We start from the raw sequence: 21068 nt of genomic DNA, 5'->3' as shown, positions 1-21068 counted from the left end.
CTTGCTTACTTTCACGTGACTTTTTGTTAATCAAGGTAGTTTGCACGGACTACTCGTAGAATTTTGAACGGCCTTTAGCAAATTTCGGCAGATTGTTTTTTCCTCATCGTATACCGGTCTCGGTGCTCATTTATAAATATATGCAAATACTTTCCAAAAAAGAAAAAAATAATCAAAAAATTCCACCTTTTCCAGCCTATCACATAGAATTAGTATCATCACCGTCACAGTATTTAAAAACAAAAAGCAAAAACAAACATGGTGTTCTCACTGCCTGTTTCACACCGATGCTTCCATAGTGACAGACGAAAAAAAAATGCCTGCTAAAACTGTGCACAAAATACAAAATATGATCATATCAAAGAAAACAGATGCCCTTTCCTGAGATCATTTAATGCCACTTTTCATCTTGGAAAGGATTTGTGATGGTATCATTAAGCACCGTCCAGGCGTCTCCTCTGCCCTCCGGTGGTGAAACGTGACAGTGAAAAATTAATACAGAAATCCCTCTTTTCATGATTCTGTTTCCTTACATTTTCAATGTAAAACGTGCTAGCTTAGCATTAGCAAGCACAGGTCAATACTTGGCGATTAATATATAATAGTGATTCTTCTGCTGTTCTTTTACACTTGCAGCAAGTATTGCAGTTGTTGCACGTGTTTATTAATTTATACCGGCCAGTTTTGAATCACTGGCCGGGATATTAAGTATGAAAATGATTGCAGATGCTGTGGTTTTAAATGAGTATTGTAAAATTTCTTCATCAATCATATTAAATAACTGCTGGTGGGTGGGGCATAACCCATAATGCAAACCTGTTTTAAGTCAAAAATAACTATTTTAAATCAATATTAATTTACTTGCTGAAATGTAATTTCATGCAACGCAGCCGATAGAGCGTCAGCTAATCCGATTTCCGTTTTTGGAAAGAATTTTAAAAATTTTCCACAACTTGAATGCACAGTTTTGGGCACAAAATGAAAAATCCCCTTTTGCCGGCGGGACGCACACAGGTCGGAGACAACGGTATCTATTGTACAGCAAACAGGAAAAGAGCCAAACTGCCAAACCATCTGGATGTATTTACACTGTGTACATTTCTTCCTCCCTCACTATCAATTACTCAGTGACACTTGCCACCAGCCAAAGCTTAGATTTATGGTTGTGACAGGATTATAAAGAGGGATTTTTTGTTATGAAGTAGGCCATGAGGAGCTCAAAGGAGAAAGTTTCCTGTTAATGCTACAAAACAAGGAAAATCATAAATCTTTCATTCTGAAAAAATGATTTGTTTTTCATCAAAAACAGTCAATTCCCAGGGGGTAACGGTGATGCGGGTAAAAAAAAAAAAAAAAAAAAAAAAAAAAAAAAAAAAAAAAAACCTTTTGTGATGTGATTGACTGCAGATGAATTGCAGTGATGGAATTGATTATGGAAATCAGATTTTTCAGCTGAAATGTAAATGAGCGTGCCGAGGTCTAAGGCAGCGGCGGGATATAATGCATTTTCTATAATGACCTCCAGGAGCCCGAAAGCGCCGGATGTGAGATTTACACCATCGTCTTTCTTTCGCCGCCGGCGCGCTGATGAGGATGACTGGGCCGTTAATGGCAGCGGTGGGAAAAAAAAAAAAAAAAACGCACCGTATATCAGCATCTCCGCGCCGGCAAATAATCAGGGGCTTGACTTCTTTGCGGAACGGCGCCCTATTGGTCATGTGACGACAGCAAAATGGAAAGATGGCAGCAGTAACAGGAACGGAACGGGCCATCGGTCATTATCACGCGAGGCCTCGCCTGCAGCCGTTCATCGACGGGCTTCCCCCTCATTTACGACACAAATGGTGGTAACGGATGCGTACGGAAGGCTCTTACACCGTGTGGGTGATTTCCTGCGGTCTCTCGGCCTGCTCCGGGAACACGGGGTGCGGCGGCTCGCCGATGGGGACGCACCCCAGAGATTTACTGATGGCGTGGCTCAGCTTTTTTGCGGGAGACTTCTGTAAAAAGACAGCAAGGAAGAGAGAGCAGACGTCAACTTGTCGCAGAAGTCATTTACATAACTGGGTCAACGGGGTGTTTACGTTGTCAAAAGAGGGAATCTGTAGGACCAGTGCAGACCCGCTTCTTAAGGCGCGGTAACAGAAAACAAACTGGCTGAGCATTTTATACATATTTGTATATCTGTAGCAGAGGTGGGCCGTCAGGGCCTGCGAGGCCTTCGCTGCTGGCCTAAAAAAATATCTGAATCACAGATTATAATTATATTTTGTCCATAAATACTTATTAAATAATGTCAAATGGTCTGTTCATTTCCTTTCATAGCTTTTCCCGTGGTTGTGCCGTTCCAGACATGCATTTTCATATTAAAGCATTTAACCAATCACATTTCAGCCATCATCTGTTGCCAGGCAGGGTCAAATTCAAAGAAATCTGTCTTGGGGGGGCGGTACAATCAGCTCTGCTAACCCTTTACGCAAAAAAATAAGTGTTGATGACGCTGTTGCTTCAACCAATCAGATTTTTAGTTGACGGCCTTCTAGCAGGCTACAGCAACGTCAGCGCATTCACATCCTCTGATTGGACGGTCAAAGTGGACTAGTGCACTTGCGAGGAGAAGAGTACTAGCGAGCTGTTAACAGAAATATAATTGTGTTTGTTTAATATCGGTTTTGTCAACCCACACTGGCTGCACGAGGAGAAGAAATGGATTTAGTTGCTAATATAGTGTTAAAGCCATTTTCTAGATGGAATTTTGAAAAAAAGCTGGTGATAGTAAAGAAAGGTCGGGCAACTCCTAAGCTAGCGAACCTGTCACAACCAGGAAAAGGATTTGTCCAACATTTTCAAGCCACGAACGATGACCGGTACCCCTGAGGGTTTCTTTTTGAGGAAAGAAAGGAGGATGGATTTTGTCTACAAATGATCAGAATTTTTGGTGGGTGAAATGCTGCTATTTTCTTAAGTAACAAGTGCAAGTTTATAAGGTTATTATTGGTGCTTTTTATGTTGCAGCTGTTTGCTATAAAGGCATGTATTGTGGCTACACGGGTTATCTATCTGCGATGCACCTCTCTTTCTGCATAATAAGATGTTTTTTTTTTATAGCCATTGATTTGTAGAGATGGCAGATCTAAGGTTCGCTGGAATTAGAACCTTAAAAAGGAGGACACAGCACAACAATACGATAGCTGCATCTCTGGGTTGGAGATATAAGACAGAAAAAATATAACACCAAAAATACACAGCTCAAAAAAAATGTAAATTTGTGAAATCAAAACGTCCACTTAGGAAGCAACGCTGATTCATTTTGACTTATTTTAAGAACATTACATCATTTTGAGTGTTACCTCCAAGGGTTCATACATTTGATTTCCATTGATCATTTTTCTTTAGTTTTGTTGTCAGCACATTCGGCTATATAAAGAGCAAAGTATTTCATAAGAATATTTCATTCAATCTGATCTAGGATGTGTCATTTTAGTCTTCCCTTTATTCTTTTGAACAACGAATATTAAAAAAAAAACCACATAAAATGTATAGATAAGATTTAGAAGAATAAATAGATGTAGAAAGGATAATGTAATATAAAAGTGAAAAATGGAAAAAGAAAAAGGGTTTATTGCAGTGTACCGTCTGCGAGGTTCAAGTGTTCAGAGATGCGTCAAATTTAGAGCGAAACCACTCTGGGATAAAAACTGTTTCTCAATCTGTCAACACGATATCACATGAAAACATTCTCATATCTTTTCCCTGAATTCTCTCATTTCTGCAGGTTCTGATCTTACCAGGTGCCCATCACCCTCGTTTATGAATATTTAAGATATTAATGTATTTTGTCTCTGACCAAATAGCTGTTATTATCAGGAAGAGATTTTTTGCGGTTTATTTTTTTTGGAGCAGTATATCTGGATCTAAAATTAAAATACATGAAAAATAATATAAAATAAAATTAATTTTAAAAAAATGTTCTCGATTTTTTTTTTTTTTTTTTTTTTCTAAATAGCTTCTCCTTAACATTAAATTGTTTGTTTGCTGGTTGGGTTTCTATAAATTGTTTTTTTTAAGAGTGTGATCCAACCTGCTCGACATGGTAAATGTCATGAGACAACTGTATTGGGATTTGAAGCTATATAAATTAAATCTGTCTTGACTGTATTTGCGATGTTATTTAAATAATGAGGCGATACCTTGATCCTTTTTAGGGGCGAGGCCAGCAGTGATCATTTTAAATTGAAATATCTAGGAAGAAACGTGCATTAAATATCAATCCGTAAAATAAATCACTGAAAATGTTAAATTGCAAAACCCTGATATGTAAACTAATGTAGTCAGGCTCTAAATGTCTCAAATACATATTTCTAAGAATATGCCCTGAAAATCTGGGGGTTTGAGTTAACATATTTCACATTATCAAAAATTATGTCTAACATTACAGTAATTTGGGAATATCTGAAAATGATCTCTTTTATATTGTTCAAATTGGAAAATGGATGATTGAGAACATTTTAGATTTTCACTCATTTTTTATCCAACGCCAAAGCAATATTGAACCGTTTTCCATGTTTTCCAATGTACATAGACTTTTGAAATAAATGAATGCACAGAATTTCACAAGTGTGTCAGATTTGTTGTTCAAAAACACGGAGACCATCTGAATTCATCACCCAGAATTGATGTTTATCACGTTGAGATTTATTTCTACCGCATTATTAACATACTTAAGTAGGACAAAATATTAGAATTTTGAGCAGGACAAACTTTTGAGTATCAGAAACAACATTACAACATGTTGCATTTTGTAAAAACTAGAGGAGCTGTCATAGGTATAATAAAATATCTGTTAAATGCTACTTTCTTGAACAGCAGGACTTGGTTTGCAACCATGAATTTGCTCTGTAGCATGGTTGTTAACCTAAAATGTATTTATAAGTCTAACTGTATTAATGCTAGATAATTGGAACAGTATCAGAAGGGAAATGCTGCTAAATCATGAATGTTCGCAGCATTTGAGAGCTGGAAACCAAAACACAGGAAGCAAACTAAGTCCCAGATGTGTGTCATAGACCAACAAGCACCAACGGCAAATTTAAGATTACCTTTAATAAAAATTTAAAATCTGGAACTGCATCACCAGTCTCAAACTTACATAGGTATGAAACTCGACTAAAGAGGTAAAATAGGAAGAAAAAAAAAAAAAAATCCTATTTTCTGATGTCTTGCCATTTTTTTCCTGACATCTTGAATTTGTAGGTTTCTTGCATCTTTTTGGGGAAACGTATTTCAAATTTTGAACTGATTTCTTTCTCATTTTGACGACCCTTATCCAAACATGTTCTTATTTTAATCATTTAAGACAGGGGTGGGGTGCCACGTTTCTTATCTAATTTTTATGCGGGGGCCAACTAGGTATCATGTCAATTGAACAAAATAAAAATTGCAATTTACTTTAAATATTTCAAATTTTTTGGCATTTAATTTCAACTTTGAAATCAAGAATGATCTTATAAATGTACCGACATTATTTTGTATGTAATCATCCATAGAAAATTAAACAAAAGGAAAAAATAAGGAGTTTCTAAATTCAATATGGATTGAAAATACTTGCTAAAATGTTCAAAGAAAATAGTTTGGCTGGCTAGATAAAAAAATGTGGCCCGCAGGCCGTAAAATGGCCATGTCTGATTTAAGATGTAATGCAATACAAATATAATACACAGCATAGTTTTATTGCGATTTTTCAGTGACTTTTAAACCCATTTCTTCAGGGAAACTGACACTCTGAGAGCCATTAACGTAGTTTGACGGGGAAAAAAGACAGAAATGAAAGTGATCATTTGCAGAGTTTTGTCTTACCCAAGATGAGTGCTCCTTCATCTGGTGCTGGTTGCTATGGGGACCGTTGGCATGGCCACGCCAGAAGCAGCTCTGACAGAGCTGGTAGCCATGGCACTGTTGGCACCGATACCGGAAACCCATCATGCTCTCACTCCGGCAATATGAACATTCCACCGGATGGAAGACTGAGCGGATAAAAACAAAAAAAAAAAAACAATAACACACACAGGATGTTTTTTTTTTTTTCCTGAGCATTAAAACCTCTTTTGCTTTATTTAAAACCAAAAAAACCCTGTTTTTTTTTCTGGCTCTATTAAAGGAGCTCAACATGCTCCTCCCCTTTACCAGAAGGATTATGGTTTTATTATTTATTCATCCATCAGCAAGTTTATTCTTCAAATCAACGATGTTTTGATGGATTTCGACGGTTATTACGAAACAGAGAAGTGACCCGAATCATTCCACGGCAAGATCATGGAAAAACACACACGTGTTCCCAAAACAATCACAAAATACGTTTATATTTATTTGCACTTAATCAACACAAGAGACTAAAAGCACTAACGAAGAAGTACGTTACCGGTATAATTAACAATCACACATGCGTTAATTTAGCAAAAAACATTTGTTGCATGCAAACCTTTTTTTTTTTCCCCCCAAACTCAACCGGATTAAATAAACTGTTTCTTTTCCTCTTGAACCTGGAGGCTCATATTTAACCCTTCAAATTTTGCCACTTTTCACTAATATTTTGCAGAGTTTAACGTCAATGTGTGTCTCTGCTGTTGCCACAAGGTTCTCTTTCTTATTCAACAGTTGCATCAGCATCTTTCTTGCTGGCCCTGCAGCCGCAGAGCTTCTCTGTACATCCGAAAATTAAACATGCTGACTTGGACGCGGTAAAACCACCTGAATCCTTTGTCCTGCGAAGCGCAATCGACTTTAAACAGAGTTTTCTCTGAGATTGTCGATCTGCCAGACCCCTTCTAGTTTCCTAGAAAGTGTCCTCGCTAATATATTAGCTGTCGGGGGGGGGGTTTCTGAGGTAAGTGTGATATTCTAAAGGGTTATTATGGCTAGATGACCTTTTTTTTGGGGTCATTTCCTGACCATTCTGGTGAAATATATAAAATATCCGTTCAAAGAATGCTTCAATATGTACCGTTCCGATCGACAACACAATTGAGTTGCTTTGAAAATACCGCAAATTTGTGAACAGCTAAAAGTGAAACCTCCATGTGTTAGATTCAGTCAAACGTACTGAAACTAAGTTTTTACCAAATTTCTGAAATTTCTATTATGGTGAATGGAAGAAGGTTGTAATTATCTTCAGTATGCGTTCATCAAAATGTTTGAGAATTGGACATTTAAAGTTCATCTATTATTTTAAGAAATCTTTACTCCAAACCTATTTTTTTTTAAACTTCAACAACACAATCAAAGAGCTGTATTTGTGGATAAAGAAATGATAGATTTCATATTAATTTGCTTTATTTATATTTGTAGTTTTTCAGCTGATGGCCATTTTTAGCTGGAAGAAGTTAATATTTCATTTTACATAAGTTAAACCGAAGGACTGAGCTGCCTCATTTGTACTAAACCACTGGAGATAAAGTCACTTTTTACACCTTAGAACCAGAAGGGACATCATCCCAGTTCCTATTTAATTTTTGCATTCATTTTATCTTGAACACATTATTATTATCAGTATAATATCACCTGAAAGATATTATACTGATAATAATGCAAAAATAAGTAGGAACTGGGATGACATGTTTTTCTTATGAAATATCATGCATATATTACAAATTACAAAGTGTGCATACAAATAAAACAACAAATAATACAAAATAATTAAAAAAAAACAAACTAAAGAGTGAAATGAGAGTTCAGTATTTATCAATGGAGAATAAAATCAAATCCTCTCTCAAATCTTGATTGCATTTTCTTCAAACTAGTTGAGCTACTCTTTATTTTGCCATGTATGTCCTGACCAGGCAAAGTCTTGGCATTTTCATCTTATTTTAGATTCCGAACTAAACCAGAGGTCACGTGGCGCACCTTTGAGACGATCAAACATGTGGACGGTCTAGAATTAATCTTACCATTTTCAACATTAGCAAGTCGGTGCATGAGCGGCAGCCACACAAGGCATTGAGGGGGAGGATCGGCCATCAACACATCCAGAAATGTGTTCAGCATGATCTTCTTCTAGATGGAAACAAATGAAGGATGCAGTCATTTCATATATAAATACGGTATCCGATATACGCAGCGCTTTTATCGGAAATCTCTTTATGAATATGAGAACTACAAATCCGGAATAGATATCAGACCAAATACCTGCTGGGGGAAACACGTCCGCACTGAATGCTCCGTGTAACCGAAGGACGGGCCTTCGAAGACGGCCGTCGGCAGCTTCAGGACTTCCCGGAGAAACTGGTCAAACTTAGCAAACACCATGACTCCGCTCGAGTCAGAGATCTGTGAAAAAATATCTGAGAAATGACAGTGGCACGTTTAATTTGCGGCATGGAAAAAAAAAAAAGAAAAGCAAATATATGCATGAGGCTGAATGGAAACAAATGATGCACAATGAAAAAAGGTCAAATTTAATTACAAATCATTTTCCATTGCAAGCCAATCACTCCTAACTCCTTGTTTAAGAATAAAGAAATATATTTCTGAAAAAGGACCTCTGATAACGATAGCCTAAAACACCAAAATTCCCGTGGACCTTTAAGGCTATTTTTTATTCAATGACAGCATTTCTTTATGTCTCTTCATCCATTACGGGATGGGTGTAACCAAATGTAATGTAAAATAAATGTAACTTTATTACTCATTCAAATCCCAAATGTGCATCTATGCACTTGCATAGATGTAAATAAAATGATGTTTACTAGTTGCTCTGTTACAAAGCTAGCTTTTGCTGCTGCAGTGTTTTGGTGAACACGTTTTGCTGGCGTCGTAGTTTGGCTTTTAATTCTTGGACAATTTCGGTGTCAAAATGCCGACGTAGCTTGTACTCTGACAACCGACGCCGCCTCATAACAAGCATGTATTAGCCTTCCCATCTTTCCTGAAACAGCCTTCCATCTGCATCGACTTTTCGCTCCCTGGACATTTGAGGATCATTTGTATTTCTCAGTCCAACTTGTTGAAAATGGCATTGATTCATTTCACAGGTGACGCGTGATCGGCGTGAATTGTGTGAAATGTAGTTTATGGTCAATGCGCACGTTTGGCTAATTTATTTGAAGACAATCAGACCTTTTAATACGTTTAAGGCGGACCACATGAAATGACGTGGCGGGCCACATTTGGCCCGCGGGCCTTGAGTTTGACACGTGTGAAACAGACAAACAACCATTCAATCTCTGATTCACACATCTGGGCAATTTTTCGATGTTTCCGACCTAATTTTGTTTTCATTCAAGGTTAATTGTGGTTCAACAACAATTTATATCGGCCCAAAAATCTGCATAATGCTCTTTTTTTAATTTGAAAAGCAGTTGAACTCTGCATGCATGTTGCAACAGCGCCTCTATGTGTCTAATATGAGCAACTACATAAGAAGAGCAGTCAACATTATGTCACTGCAGCTTGGAAAACAAATGATAAACCTACTGTTAAGCTGTGCTTGAAATTGAATTTAACATCAAACATCACATGGAATTACTCTTAAAGGGTATCATTTGTCCTCAGAAATGCATTTATTGTATTTATTCAAGAGCAATTTTTCCTTTTTGACGGACAGTCTGATAAAGATAGATCAACAGACGGATAGACTTACAACGTAATTTGTCCACAATTTTGCCTCCGCACATTGTTGCTAACATGGCTTTCATGGAGAAAACGGTCAGCTTCCCGTGGCTCTCACTGCAAGCAGAAGATGATTCATCAAAATCTGGGACTTTGAACGACAAAATGACACAAGTAAAAATTGTGACAGTATTTTGGTGGCTGCACAAGCAAAGTTAGCCTGAAAATACCTGAAAATTTGCAGAATTTGAACAAAAAAAGGAAAGAAATGTAGCTGCAAATGTGGACGAAACATCAGCGGCTGACATTTTTACAAAATTTTCCCAATTTTTTCCAAATTAACCTAATGTATGTTTTTGGACTGTGGAAACCATGGAAACCCACACAGACAGAGGGAGAACATGCAAAGTCAAACACAAATGTCAACTCCCACAAATATATTTAAATGTGATGATAAACAATAGGAAAAATTATTTTTGTATTTGCACCGCGCATCAGATGATTATTTACCTGCAAGTTTAATATTATTATCAATTCCATAATCACCTTTTGAGTCCTTCCGCTCCCCTGACACGGATATCAGCAGTTTGCAATTTAATTTACTCAATATTTAAGATAAGAGGGAATTTTACATCTATATGTTTTGTGATTAATTCTCATAGCAGTGAAAAAGGCCCAGAGATCAAGCCTTTTCCACATACAGTCCCGCATGAAAAGATACAGAATCTTTTGTTGCTTTTCTTGTCATTTCTTCTGCCAGTATATTATTTTTTCTCTGGTCAAATGAAAACCAGATGAGTTTTGATCTGTTGGGTTTCCAAAGTTAATAAAATTGAAATGTCAGTGTGGAGAGTTAAATGTCACCAAAAGCGAAACAAAAAATATATATATAAAAAGGAAATATAACATTTAATTAACATGGAAAAATTAAAATTAATAATTCAATATGAATAGAGTCGTTTGTAAGCTTCTATAAATGAAATGTAATAAATAAAAAAAATGGTGGATAGAGAATTAAAAACAATAATAGTCATGATCTTAATATTCAATACATTTTTAAAAAATTGTTATGTAGTTCTCAGCTATATTTCTCTTTCCATGTTGAGAAAATGTGCCTATACAATGCATTTACCTATACAGTGCACCGATACAAATTTACGTATACAAATTACCTATACAAATTTACCAATACAAATTACCTATACAAATTTCCTATCTGAAAATTCATTTCAAGTAGAAATGAATAAATAAAACCCACAGGATATATTACCCCGGGTTATCCCGTAAGGGCTGCAACTTAAAAGATTTCCCGCTAGATGTCACTAATCCTCCATAAAGTCTTGTGTGTTTTAACAAGTTCAGGTCGATATTAAACTCAAGGCTGAGGATTCTTTCATTTTTTATTTTTTTTTCCCCTTCAAATTGCCAAGAGAGGCCATCTCTTTCATTTTCAGATTCATTTAGCTCAGACTTCCAAGCAGAGATTGCAAAGTACATGAAAGCTCTCCTGCCTAATTCGGTTCGGACCTCTGGGACTCGATAGCGAGGCGGCTTCCTGCGCTCGCAGGCCGTCTTTTCCGCAAAAAAGTTTTCCCGCAGACACACACCGACATGAATAATAACAAAGCCGCACTGGAGCGGCCTTGCAGATAAAAGTAAACCAATTGAACGGGCCGGGAACGGACGGGACAAGCAGTAATCAATTGGAGCGCGAGAGGTACAATAACGAGAGAGAGCTTTACGATCAATAATAAACCTCAGGGCTCCAGGATGCACGCTGTCTGGAGCCTTGAGCACGCAGGAGGCATTAAGGTGGACGGATGTACAGTAAAACATCGCCAGGGTGACTTCGGTTCACGACGATGCTTTTATGGGCCGCGGCCTCGTGCGGATCTGCATCGCTCACATTTACCTCACGGCTCCGAGGCCGAAAAGCCCGGCCGGTCTGGGAGGTCGACCCGAGACGACGATAACCTTTAGAGTCCAAAAGGAGTTTCCGAACACTTTAAGTCTGACCTTGCTTAAGTTCGCTATAATAATTTTTTAATTCCTTAAAAAAAAAAAAATAAATAAAAATAAAAAAAAAATCTCACCCACTTACTGTAAACTGTAATAATTTGAATTAGAAAGAGAAGAAAATAAGAAATATAAGAAAAAAGAAAATAATTTCATTTCATAACAGTACACGACAATTTTTCCTTTATCATACTATTGTGCACTCTTTACCTCACTTGTTACTAAGACACTTATAGTTTTATCACTTGTTTACTAAGACACTTTATAGTTTCACTGAGACACTTTATAGTTTATAGTTTATTTCTAATTCTGCCTTTTCTTTTTATTATTTATTACTGTTATATTTTCTGTAACTCTGGCACAACAATTTCCTTCGGGATTAATAAAGTTGTTCTTATCTTATCTTATCTGTAATAATTTATCTGTATATATGTTCATGACTGTGCAATATTTCATAACAGCTACATGTACAATATTTTTTTTCGTACTCTTGTGCACTCCTTTCACTTGTTAGTTAAGACACTTTATAGTTTATTTGTATTTCTTATTCTCCTTTTTTCTTTTATTTATTACTATTTATACAATTGTCTACTATTATTTATCATTGCTATATTTTTCTTGTAACTCTGGCACAACAATTTCTTCCGGGATAAATAAAGTTGTTCTTATTCTTATTCTTATTCTTATTCTTATTCTTATTCTTATTCTTATTCTTATTCCTATTCCTATTCCTATTCTTATTCTTATTCTTATTCTTATTCTTATTCTTATTCTTAATAACAACTGAGTTTTTTTTTTATCAAAAGAGGAGAAACAGAGATGAAAAGCCTCTTTAAATTTGTCTTTTGACACTGAAATATGTATGTGGTATTGAATTATTTAAATACTTTCACTAATTTTCCCTTAACAAAAAACATCAATTATTCAATTTCTATTTGAACCATCAAAAAAAAAAAGAAAGAGAAAAACAGAAATGACTTTAAAACTATTGGAAAGACACAAGAGAATGAGTCGGATATTGTAATAATAATTAAATAAAACACTGTTATGTTTCCTTACATCTCTCCATAAAATCAACAAGTAAATCCGATTCTGAATTTCTGTCAGTTGGGGACGTTTCCTTTTGATAAAGTGGAAAAAAAACAACTAAAAAGAATTGAATATGAAAATGAGTTGAACGCTTGAACACTGTTGTTGATTAGCACTTAAGTTGCCTTGAAGATTTTTACAGATTTGTCGCAAACGTGTCAAAACACTGACATTTATTTCGGCGTTGTATCGGAAAAACTGTTTTCCATATGAACGCACAGAGAAATAGATGATCATAAGGCATTTAACTGAAAAGAAAACAACTGAAGAAAGAAACAAGTACAGAGAAAACAACGCGGTGAGAGGAGGACGGAAAAGAAGTAGGTTGAATCTTTGGCTTATTGAAGTTTTACACTTTTCAGACTTAATATCTTTTTTCAAAAAAACAACAGAAGGACTTCATACAAAAGCAGGAAACACCTCCTACACAAAACTGACAATAACTTTGTTTGATCATCACCCGATTTTAAAAACTTAAATCTTAATCATTGTACTTGTTCCCGACCGTCTGTGCAAAACTATCTGCAGAAACATTACTGTTGGATATTGTTGTTTTTTTTTTTGTTTTCTGGGCTTTTTTCCAGCACCTAAACTGTAATATAGAACCAGATCCTTCATAATCCCACAATCTCGAGGGGTTTGATAAAGATTTTTAAATGATTTACTGGAAACGGTGAGTTGTTTAAAACAAGATTTGTGGGAATCCTTTTTTTTTTTTTTCTGATATCTGGATCTTTTAATTTTTTTTTTAATTTTGTTGCTTTGATAAGATAATTTCCTCTTATTTTATTTATTACTATTTATTTTTTTGGTCATTTCAATCCTGAGCAACATCAGTAACAACGGTCTACATCAGAGGTGGGCAATTATTCTGGCTGGCGGGCCACATTTCTTATTTCATTTTTATGCGCTGGCCAACTTGGTATCATGTAAATTGAACCAAATGAAAATCGCAATATTTAATTTAATATTTAATTTTAATTAATTTTAATTTAGATATAATGCCAAATATTTAATTTGGCATTTTATTTCAACTTTAAAATCACACCGGCATTATTTTCTACGAAATCATCCATACTGAATTAAACAAAAGGAAAAAATAAGGAGTTTTGAAATTCAATATGGATTGAAAATACTTGTTAAAAAATTTCAAAGAAAATTGTTTGGCGGGCCGGATAAAAAAAAACGCAAAACGGGTCTGATCTACATGATATTTTTCTTTTTTCCTTTGCTTTCCGAATAACCTCTGTTTGATATCCTCGCTTTCACGTGCACGTTTGGAGATGTCACCTCACCCGTCATAGGTGGCCACCATGAAGTTGAGCAGGAGGCCGATGGACTGCTCCACATTGATCTGGTGGGTTGTCGGCAGCCGCTTGTTGAGCTGGTAGTAGATGGAAGACAGGATGGTCTCCAGCCGCGACACATTGATCTCAGCATTGTGGTCCAGCGTGTTGAGTCCGTTGTCGCGAAAGGCTTCGATCATGTTCCAAACATCCACCAGATGGACTGCGAGCGGACGGACAGGGAGATTCATCGAGACGGTTTCCCCGTTGGAAGCGATCTTTCTACTTGTCTAGATGACGCTTTAGTTTCTTTGTTACAATAGCGGCTAAAGTCAACGGGTATTACGAAAGGGCAAACAAAAAGGACAGACGAAAACAACATAGTACAAATGAACAAATAATACAAATGCAGTACAAATAATTACCTTACGCATCGTCCCAAAATAATTGTCAATAACCATTTTTTTTTTTTTTTGCCAAAATCAAGATTCAAGATTCTTCTTTTTCTCCTTTCGGCTTTTCCCTTCAGGGGTGGCCGGAGCGAATCAATCTTCTCCATCTAACCCTATTCTCTGTATCCTCCTCTCTCACAACAACTACCTTCATATCCTCTCTCAAGACGTCCATAAATCTTGTCTTTGGTCTTCCTCCAGACCTCCTGCCTGGCAGCTCCAATTCCAGCATCCTTCTACCAATATATTCAATATCCCTCCTCTGTCCATGACCCAACCATCTCAATCTGGCTTCTCTGACCTTCTCTCCAAAACATCTAACATGTGCCGTTCCTCTGATAGACTCATTCCTGATCCTCTCCATCCTGGTCACTCCCAAAGAGAACCTCAACATCTTCATCTCTGCAACCTCTAGTTCTGCCTCCTGTCTTTTGGTCATTGTAACAGTTTCTAGTCCATTCATCATTGCTGGTCTCACCACTGTCTTGTACACCTTTCCTTTTATGCTGGCTGATAGTCTTCTATCACATGGTACCCCTGACACTTTTCTCCACCCATTCCAACCAACTTGAACTCTTCACCTCTTTTCTACACTCTCCGCTGCTCTGGACTTTTGACCCCAAGTACCTGAAATCCTCCAGCTTCTTGATCTCCACTCCCTGTAGCCTCACCGTTCCACCTGAGTTCCTCTCATTCACACACATATATTCTGTCTTGTTGTGACTAACCTTCATTCCTCTCCTTTGCAGCGCATACCTCCACCTCTCTAGATTTTCGTCTACCTGTTCTCTGCTCTCACTACCGATCAAAATGTCATCTGCAAACATCACGGTCCATGGAGATTCCTGTCTGGCCTCATCTGTCAGCCTGTCCATCACCACTGCAATAAGAAGATGCTCAGAGCTGATCCCTGATGGAGTCCCACCCCCACCTTGGACTTCTCTGTTACCCCTACGGCACACCGTACCACTGTCTCACAGCGAGCATACATGTCCTGCACCAGTCTAATGTACTTCTCTACCGCTGTAGATTTCTTCACAAAATACCAGAACTCTTCTCTTGGCACCCTGTCACATGCTTTTTCTAGGTCTACAAAAACACAGTGCAGCTCCCTCAAAATCAAGATTAAAAATTGAAAGTGTGTATCGTCATATGCACAGTGTGGAAACGTGTTTCCCTGGACAATGACATTCTTACAGAGATCATTCAAAATCAACTCCTTATTCAATATACAGCTCCATTTTTTGAAGGGGGGGTTCTGAAAAACTTGAAAAATGATTTCAGCGATTATTTGAAGAAGGCAACGATATACATGAATATATTTATAAACATGCACATGGGGGCGGGGAAGGAAATATGCACTCTGGAATATACAAATATTAAATAAGTAATGATTGCACTTGGAGAACTAATAACAGGTTGAAATGAAGTGCATGTGATATAAGAGAGAATGAAGTTAATGCAGCCGGAGCCAGCTGTTTTCTAAATCTTTTTTCATCCCACAATCTTAAAAAAAAAAAAAAAAAGATGACGAGAGCAGAATAGAAAAAGTACTTACGGTTGCATCTCTTCTGCACAAAGCGGAGCTTGCAGGCAGTCCTGTAAGTTGACAGTCGAATAACATCGAAGTTTTGCGCTCCTGAAAAACAGATAATGAAATTCTTGAACATGTAAAATCAGGTTAAAACATCATAAAAAGTCTCTTTGTTGAAGGGATTCTTTTAGAAATATACTTGCAAGGGATCATCTCTCTTATAACCCGCGTTCGGAATTCGCACGAGTTTTGGCTGTTTTTTTTATAGCGAGCTGTGATTTTTCTTGGTCGACTCCACTCACTCATTTCCATGAAGAGCTGTCTCTTCTCCACCGTGGCCTTGCCTCGCTTACTGCCCTCCTCGATCATTCTGTGGCACATCAAACAGCAGAGCATGTAACACTCGCCCTTCCGATGGCGCCACGTGCAGGAATACGGCGCGAAACCACGCAGATACGACGCCGCTACGTTCCAGCGAGCGACGGAGTTTATGTAAACTCTGGTTTAGCATGTGAGATATAAAGAATCTGGTTTTTATGCGTGCGTTTTTTAAATTTACTGTTCACCTTGCGCCAAGGACTGCAGTGGTAATTCCACCCACTTCTCGGTAGCTACCGATACGTTCGCACACTAACTTGAAGGTGGAGGTTTAAAATTCACGTGTTACATTTAAAACTGAAATGAACTGACCTTGTCTGAGGCATAAAGAGGAGTTGTTTAATCCCACCTCAGAAAGGATTCTGCATGCAGAGAGCATAAAGCTAAGCTGACCTTTCAAATATTCATTTATTTTTTTTGTGTGTTTTTTTTTTATTTACATTTCTGGGCCCATCATTTCCACAAACAGAAAAAAAGCAAAAAAAAAAAAAAAAAGAAATATGAAGCCAAATGAATTGAATGTGAAGTCCAAAGAACATGTGGGAAAAAAAACGGACATCTAACTATGAAAATCAGAACTAGAAATCAATGATGTATTTTTTTTTTAATTAACAACACTGCGTATTTAACATTACTTTTAAGCAATAAAATGGCATGTTGATTCGTTTAGCTGATTCAACGCTTTATTTATCAGTGAATTTATTCTGACATCAGACTCCATCAAGGCTAATGACAAAAATTGATTCCAGATTTCTAGTGGCTCAATTCATGAGTTCATTTCACAATGGAAGTGAATTCTTAGGCGTGAATCCTGTTAGAACTGCGTTGCGTGTGATTACAGATCTGATTATATTTACATCTGGCCTCCGGACGTGAAAGCCGGTGAAAGCTCGTCATCATGAAATTTTGGTTGGATTAAATTCAAATATAAGCTGATAAATCCCTTTCGTGCCATTTGGCGTTGTTGTTTAAAGAGTGACATAAATATTCAATTCTTACCAAAATAAAAGCACATTTGGTTTCTATCTGTTTATAGAAACAGAATCAATATGTTTTACATTTCATTTGTTTTAATATCTCCATGTTTTTACGTGATGAAGTGCGCGGTCAAATCCCCATCGCAGGAAAATTGTATCCGTATTAAAAACATTTGACGTGAAAATACGTGAAAATACCTTTCTTCCTCTGAAGGTCAGACAACTTGACTTGCAAAACCTCAACCCTGCAAAGAAAACATTATACCATTATTTCAAATGAAAATGTGCAAAAAGTGGAATTAACATCATCGTTCCTACGTGAGATAAGCTTTTCCTCTCTCTCAAGACGTCTATCCGATTTGTAAATAGGTAATTAAAACTTCCTCCCTTGCTCTTCCACTCCCACCCTCTACGTCTCTCTCTATTTCAAGGACTCCATTTATTCTCAATCTAAGCTTTTGTTTCCTTTCTCCATCTTCCCGGGAAGATATCGGTGAGTCGTCCGGGAAACCCTCCAGAGCCCGTGCTCTGCGCAAATGATAATTCTCCGTGACGTCCCGCCTGCACCGACCGCATCCTGTAGGCTAATGACGCTGACGGAGCTGCATAGGGAACACTTAATGGTGACAGACGTGAAACACATCACGGGTGGCCGGTGACCATCCTGGATGCGAGCTGAGGGGTGCAGTGAACAAACATGCCTGGATTACTTGCGTGTTGAGGGAAGTGACTGACCAACCAAGGGCGAGAGTTGGGTAGATGACCAGCGGAGCATGAACAAAGAAGCCAAGGTTCTGCTGCCCTTAGGAACTCTGCTGACAAGCATGGCTTCTCTTTGTTTGTTTTGCTGCAAATGAGATGCATCTAGAGGCTGGCTGAGCGATGAAAAGATTTTTGGAGATGATATAGCTATTTGGAGTCAAATGTAAAAAGAAAACAGAAAAAAAAATCATATCGGAGCTTATTTAGATACCATGATGTGGAATTGTTGACATCCAGATGTCAAATATACAGTATGCGTTCCGATGCTAATGAATTTACTAGCCTTGAAATGTGATTTTTCCATGAGCCACATTCATGTTACATTATTTTAGGTAAAATGACAATGCCAAATTAATTTCACAGCAATCCTTTTGTAATAAAATTATTGGGGATGAAGTTTTTGTTTTACGTGCTTATGCATTTTTTTTTTTTGTGCCTCCTCTTGGTAAATAATTAAACTTGCTGCTAATCAGCCGGTAGTTTTGTCAGACACGGTGCTTGAACATGTCACTGCGTAGCTTAGCAAGCGTTTTATTCTGTTTATTCGAAACAGATACTTTGCTCAAAATCTGGATGGTGAAAAATTTAAGAAAAATATTCTAGCCCTAAAACAATACACCCAATATCATCTCGGGTGAAGGAAGTCAACTCGGTTGGTTTTCCTTATGGTTTCCAGGTTGACAAGTTCATCTAATTTTATAAGAACCATGACTTATTATAGTTTTTAGCAACTTTTAAAAGAACAAAATAACATTTAGCCACGTTCAAGGGTCAGAATGGCCTTAATTTTACATAAAGCGGACTGACATCTGTAATTCACATGTAATACATACATTAGTGTTCCAACAGATGATCCAACCACCACTAAATACCACGTGTGACAGGCTATATTTTTTAGTATTTTGCAACCAAGTTGTGTAAACTATGACTTGACTCAAATTCATTGGCTAATTATATAGTAGCTAGCTATTTTTATTTGATCATTAACTCATCACACTTCCCTAATGGAAAAAACTGACGTTTCCAATGCACCAAAAGCATTTCTTTTTCACACAAATATAGAGTAATATAACCAGAAAGGATGAAAATACCTCCTAAACAAATTGCTCATAGCAACATTAAAACTTATAACTATCAGATCCCTATGCAATATCCTATTTATTTATCCATTATCATATCATTTTATTATATGTGGTACATGTATCTGTTATATGGATACAGCATAAGGGCTCCCCTCAAAGGGCCACATGTAACAGTAACAGTTTAAATGTAACTAAATATAGCTAAATGTAACTTCCACTTGTTTGTCCCAGCCTGCACACATCCTGCCTATTTTTATTTATTTTATTCATTGCTATTAATTTTTGTCACTCTATTTATATTGCTGTTTTGTTGTAGTTGTGTATTTTTCACCCTCACAATTCCTTGATGTTGCCTGTTGTCACACCAGATGTTGTTGTTTATTTATCTGCTGTCTGTTTACTTGTGTTTTTTTTTTTTATTTCATTTCATTTCATTTTGTTTTATTTTATTTTATTTTATTCTGCCATGCTGTCTCCTGCCTTTCTATTTATATTTATATTCATATTAATTCCTTTTTTTTTTGACATTAGAACTGTTACGCTGCTGTGACAAAGGAATTTCCCCTATGGGAATCAATAAAATCTATCTTATCTTACCGATTGTAAGCAAATGTAATGTAAAATAAATGTAACTACTCCTTCATGTTAAATAATTCTGAATGAATTGAATCATTGTATGTTTTGTGGGAAATGTACAGTAGTTTATGGTTAATGCACACATTTGACTTATCAATTTTACAGACATTTTAAGACGTTCTTGCGGGCCGCATAAAACGACCTGGCGGGCCACATTTGGCCCGCGGGCCTTGCATTTGACACGGGTGATGTAGAGAAAAAAAAAATTAAATAAAAATTGATTTCAAAAATAAATACTGGAGAGGAGAGTTACAACCCCAATCCTAAGTTTCTCCATTGGAATGAACGGATGTCAGGATGATTAGCACACATAGACAAAGCTATGTGGAAAATAGGTCGTTTTAAAAAAGAAAAATAACAGATTAACACCAGCAACAGTCATCGGTAAACACCATCTTATCTTCTGACAGTAAATGAACGTCACAGTTTCCAATATTATGCCGATGTATTGGTGCGTCATCCTACTTCATATCGCAGAAAACGATCCTCTCCAATTGATACTAACCGCAGAAAAGTGGACGAGCCACATATTTGAGAACTGGACATGAGAATTGCTTAAAAAAAATCAATCCAAATGATCAACCATCAAAAATCAGGATTAAGTGTTCACTTTGCCAGTTGTAAATTCACCGGAAAAAAACCACTCAGCCCACTTCCATATTCAATTAGAGCCTAAATAGGGCAAGGCAAAGTGCAAATGTTTGTTTTTGTGTGGATATGTCCGTAAAGCGCTGCTGCACTTGGGCAACACATCAAAAACAAAAAAAAAAAAAAAGGGAAGTTCTAAGAAATAATCAGATGAATATTTCATCTGGTTGTTAAGATGAATGGGTTGGATACACGTTCTCAATAATTCATGAGCAAATACATTGACATCACAATTCAAATATGAAGTGTTTCCACTCCTCGGAGCATAAATGATCATATGATAAGGTGTAGCATTTTTTTAATATAGATATTTTTTTTTGATGCAGGCTGTTTAACCATCGTTACAGGGTAGAAAGGTTTTTTTTTTTTTTTTTTTTTTTTTTAGTGTAACCGCACCTTCAGCTGCGAGGTAATGACAACATCCGTTGAGTCAACATAAGGACTCGGTTACCGCAGTATCTCTCTTCCGCTGATATCATTCACTTTCACGCAATTTTCACAGCGAGCAACCGCACAACACTTGGAATTCACTTCAGAAGCGACGGCCACCGCTCGAAACGCAGCCATGTTGCAGATTTAACTGCTTCTTTTTTTTCCCCCATATT

The 21068-nt window shown here is 36.9% G+C and overlaps 1 protein-coding gene across 8 annotated transcripts in view; it reads right to left on the bottom strand.

Moving 5' to 3' along the window:
- dtnbb (dystrobrevin, beta b) overlaps window positions 1-21068 on the bottom strand; it is a 52481-nt gene that overhangs the window by 30865 nt on the left and 548 nt on the right. For 7 of the 8 annotated variants that reach the window (XM_086157121.1, XM_086157156.1, XM_086157130.1 and 4 more), the window contains exons 2-10: window positions 17534-17580; window positions 16283-16350; window positions 16005-16085; window positions 14004-14217; window positions 9635-9720; window positions 8182-8336; window positions 7944-8049; window positions 5857-6023; window positions 1876-2000 (exon numbers count right to left, since the gene is read on the bottom strand). In XM_086157121.1, the coding sequence (XP_086013247.1) occupies window positions 1876-2000; window positions 5857-6023; window positions 7944-8049; window positions 8182-8336; window positions 9635-9720; window positions 14004-14217; window positions 16005-16085; window positions 16283-16349 (1001 nt within the window). In that variant the 5' untranslated portion in view covers window position 16350; window positions 17534-17580. The remainder of the gene's footprint in view (window positions 1-1875; window positions 2001-5856; window positions 6024-7943; window positions 8050-8181; window positions 8337-9634; window positions 9721-14003; window positions 14218-16004; window positions 16086-16282; window positions 16351-17533; window positions 17581-21068) is intronic. The other variant, XM_086157115.1, reaches the window with a different exon arrangement.

The sequence above is a fragment of the Fistularia commersonii genome, chromosome 1 (genome assembly GCF_037954325.1).
Source record: "Fistularia commersonii isolate RoL2024-O1a breed Wild chromosome 1, RoL_Fcom_v1.0, whole genome shotgun sequence".
NCBI classification, from domain to species: domain Eukaryota; kingdom Metazoa; phylum Chordata; class Actinopteri; order Syngnathiformes; family Fistulariidae; genus Fistularia; species Fistularia commersonii.
The sequence above is the reverse complement of the archived record's forward strand: the minus strand, read 5'-3'. Positions and strand labels throughout refer to the sequence as shown.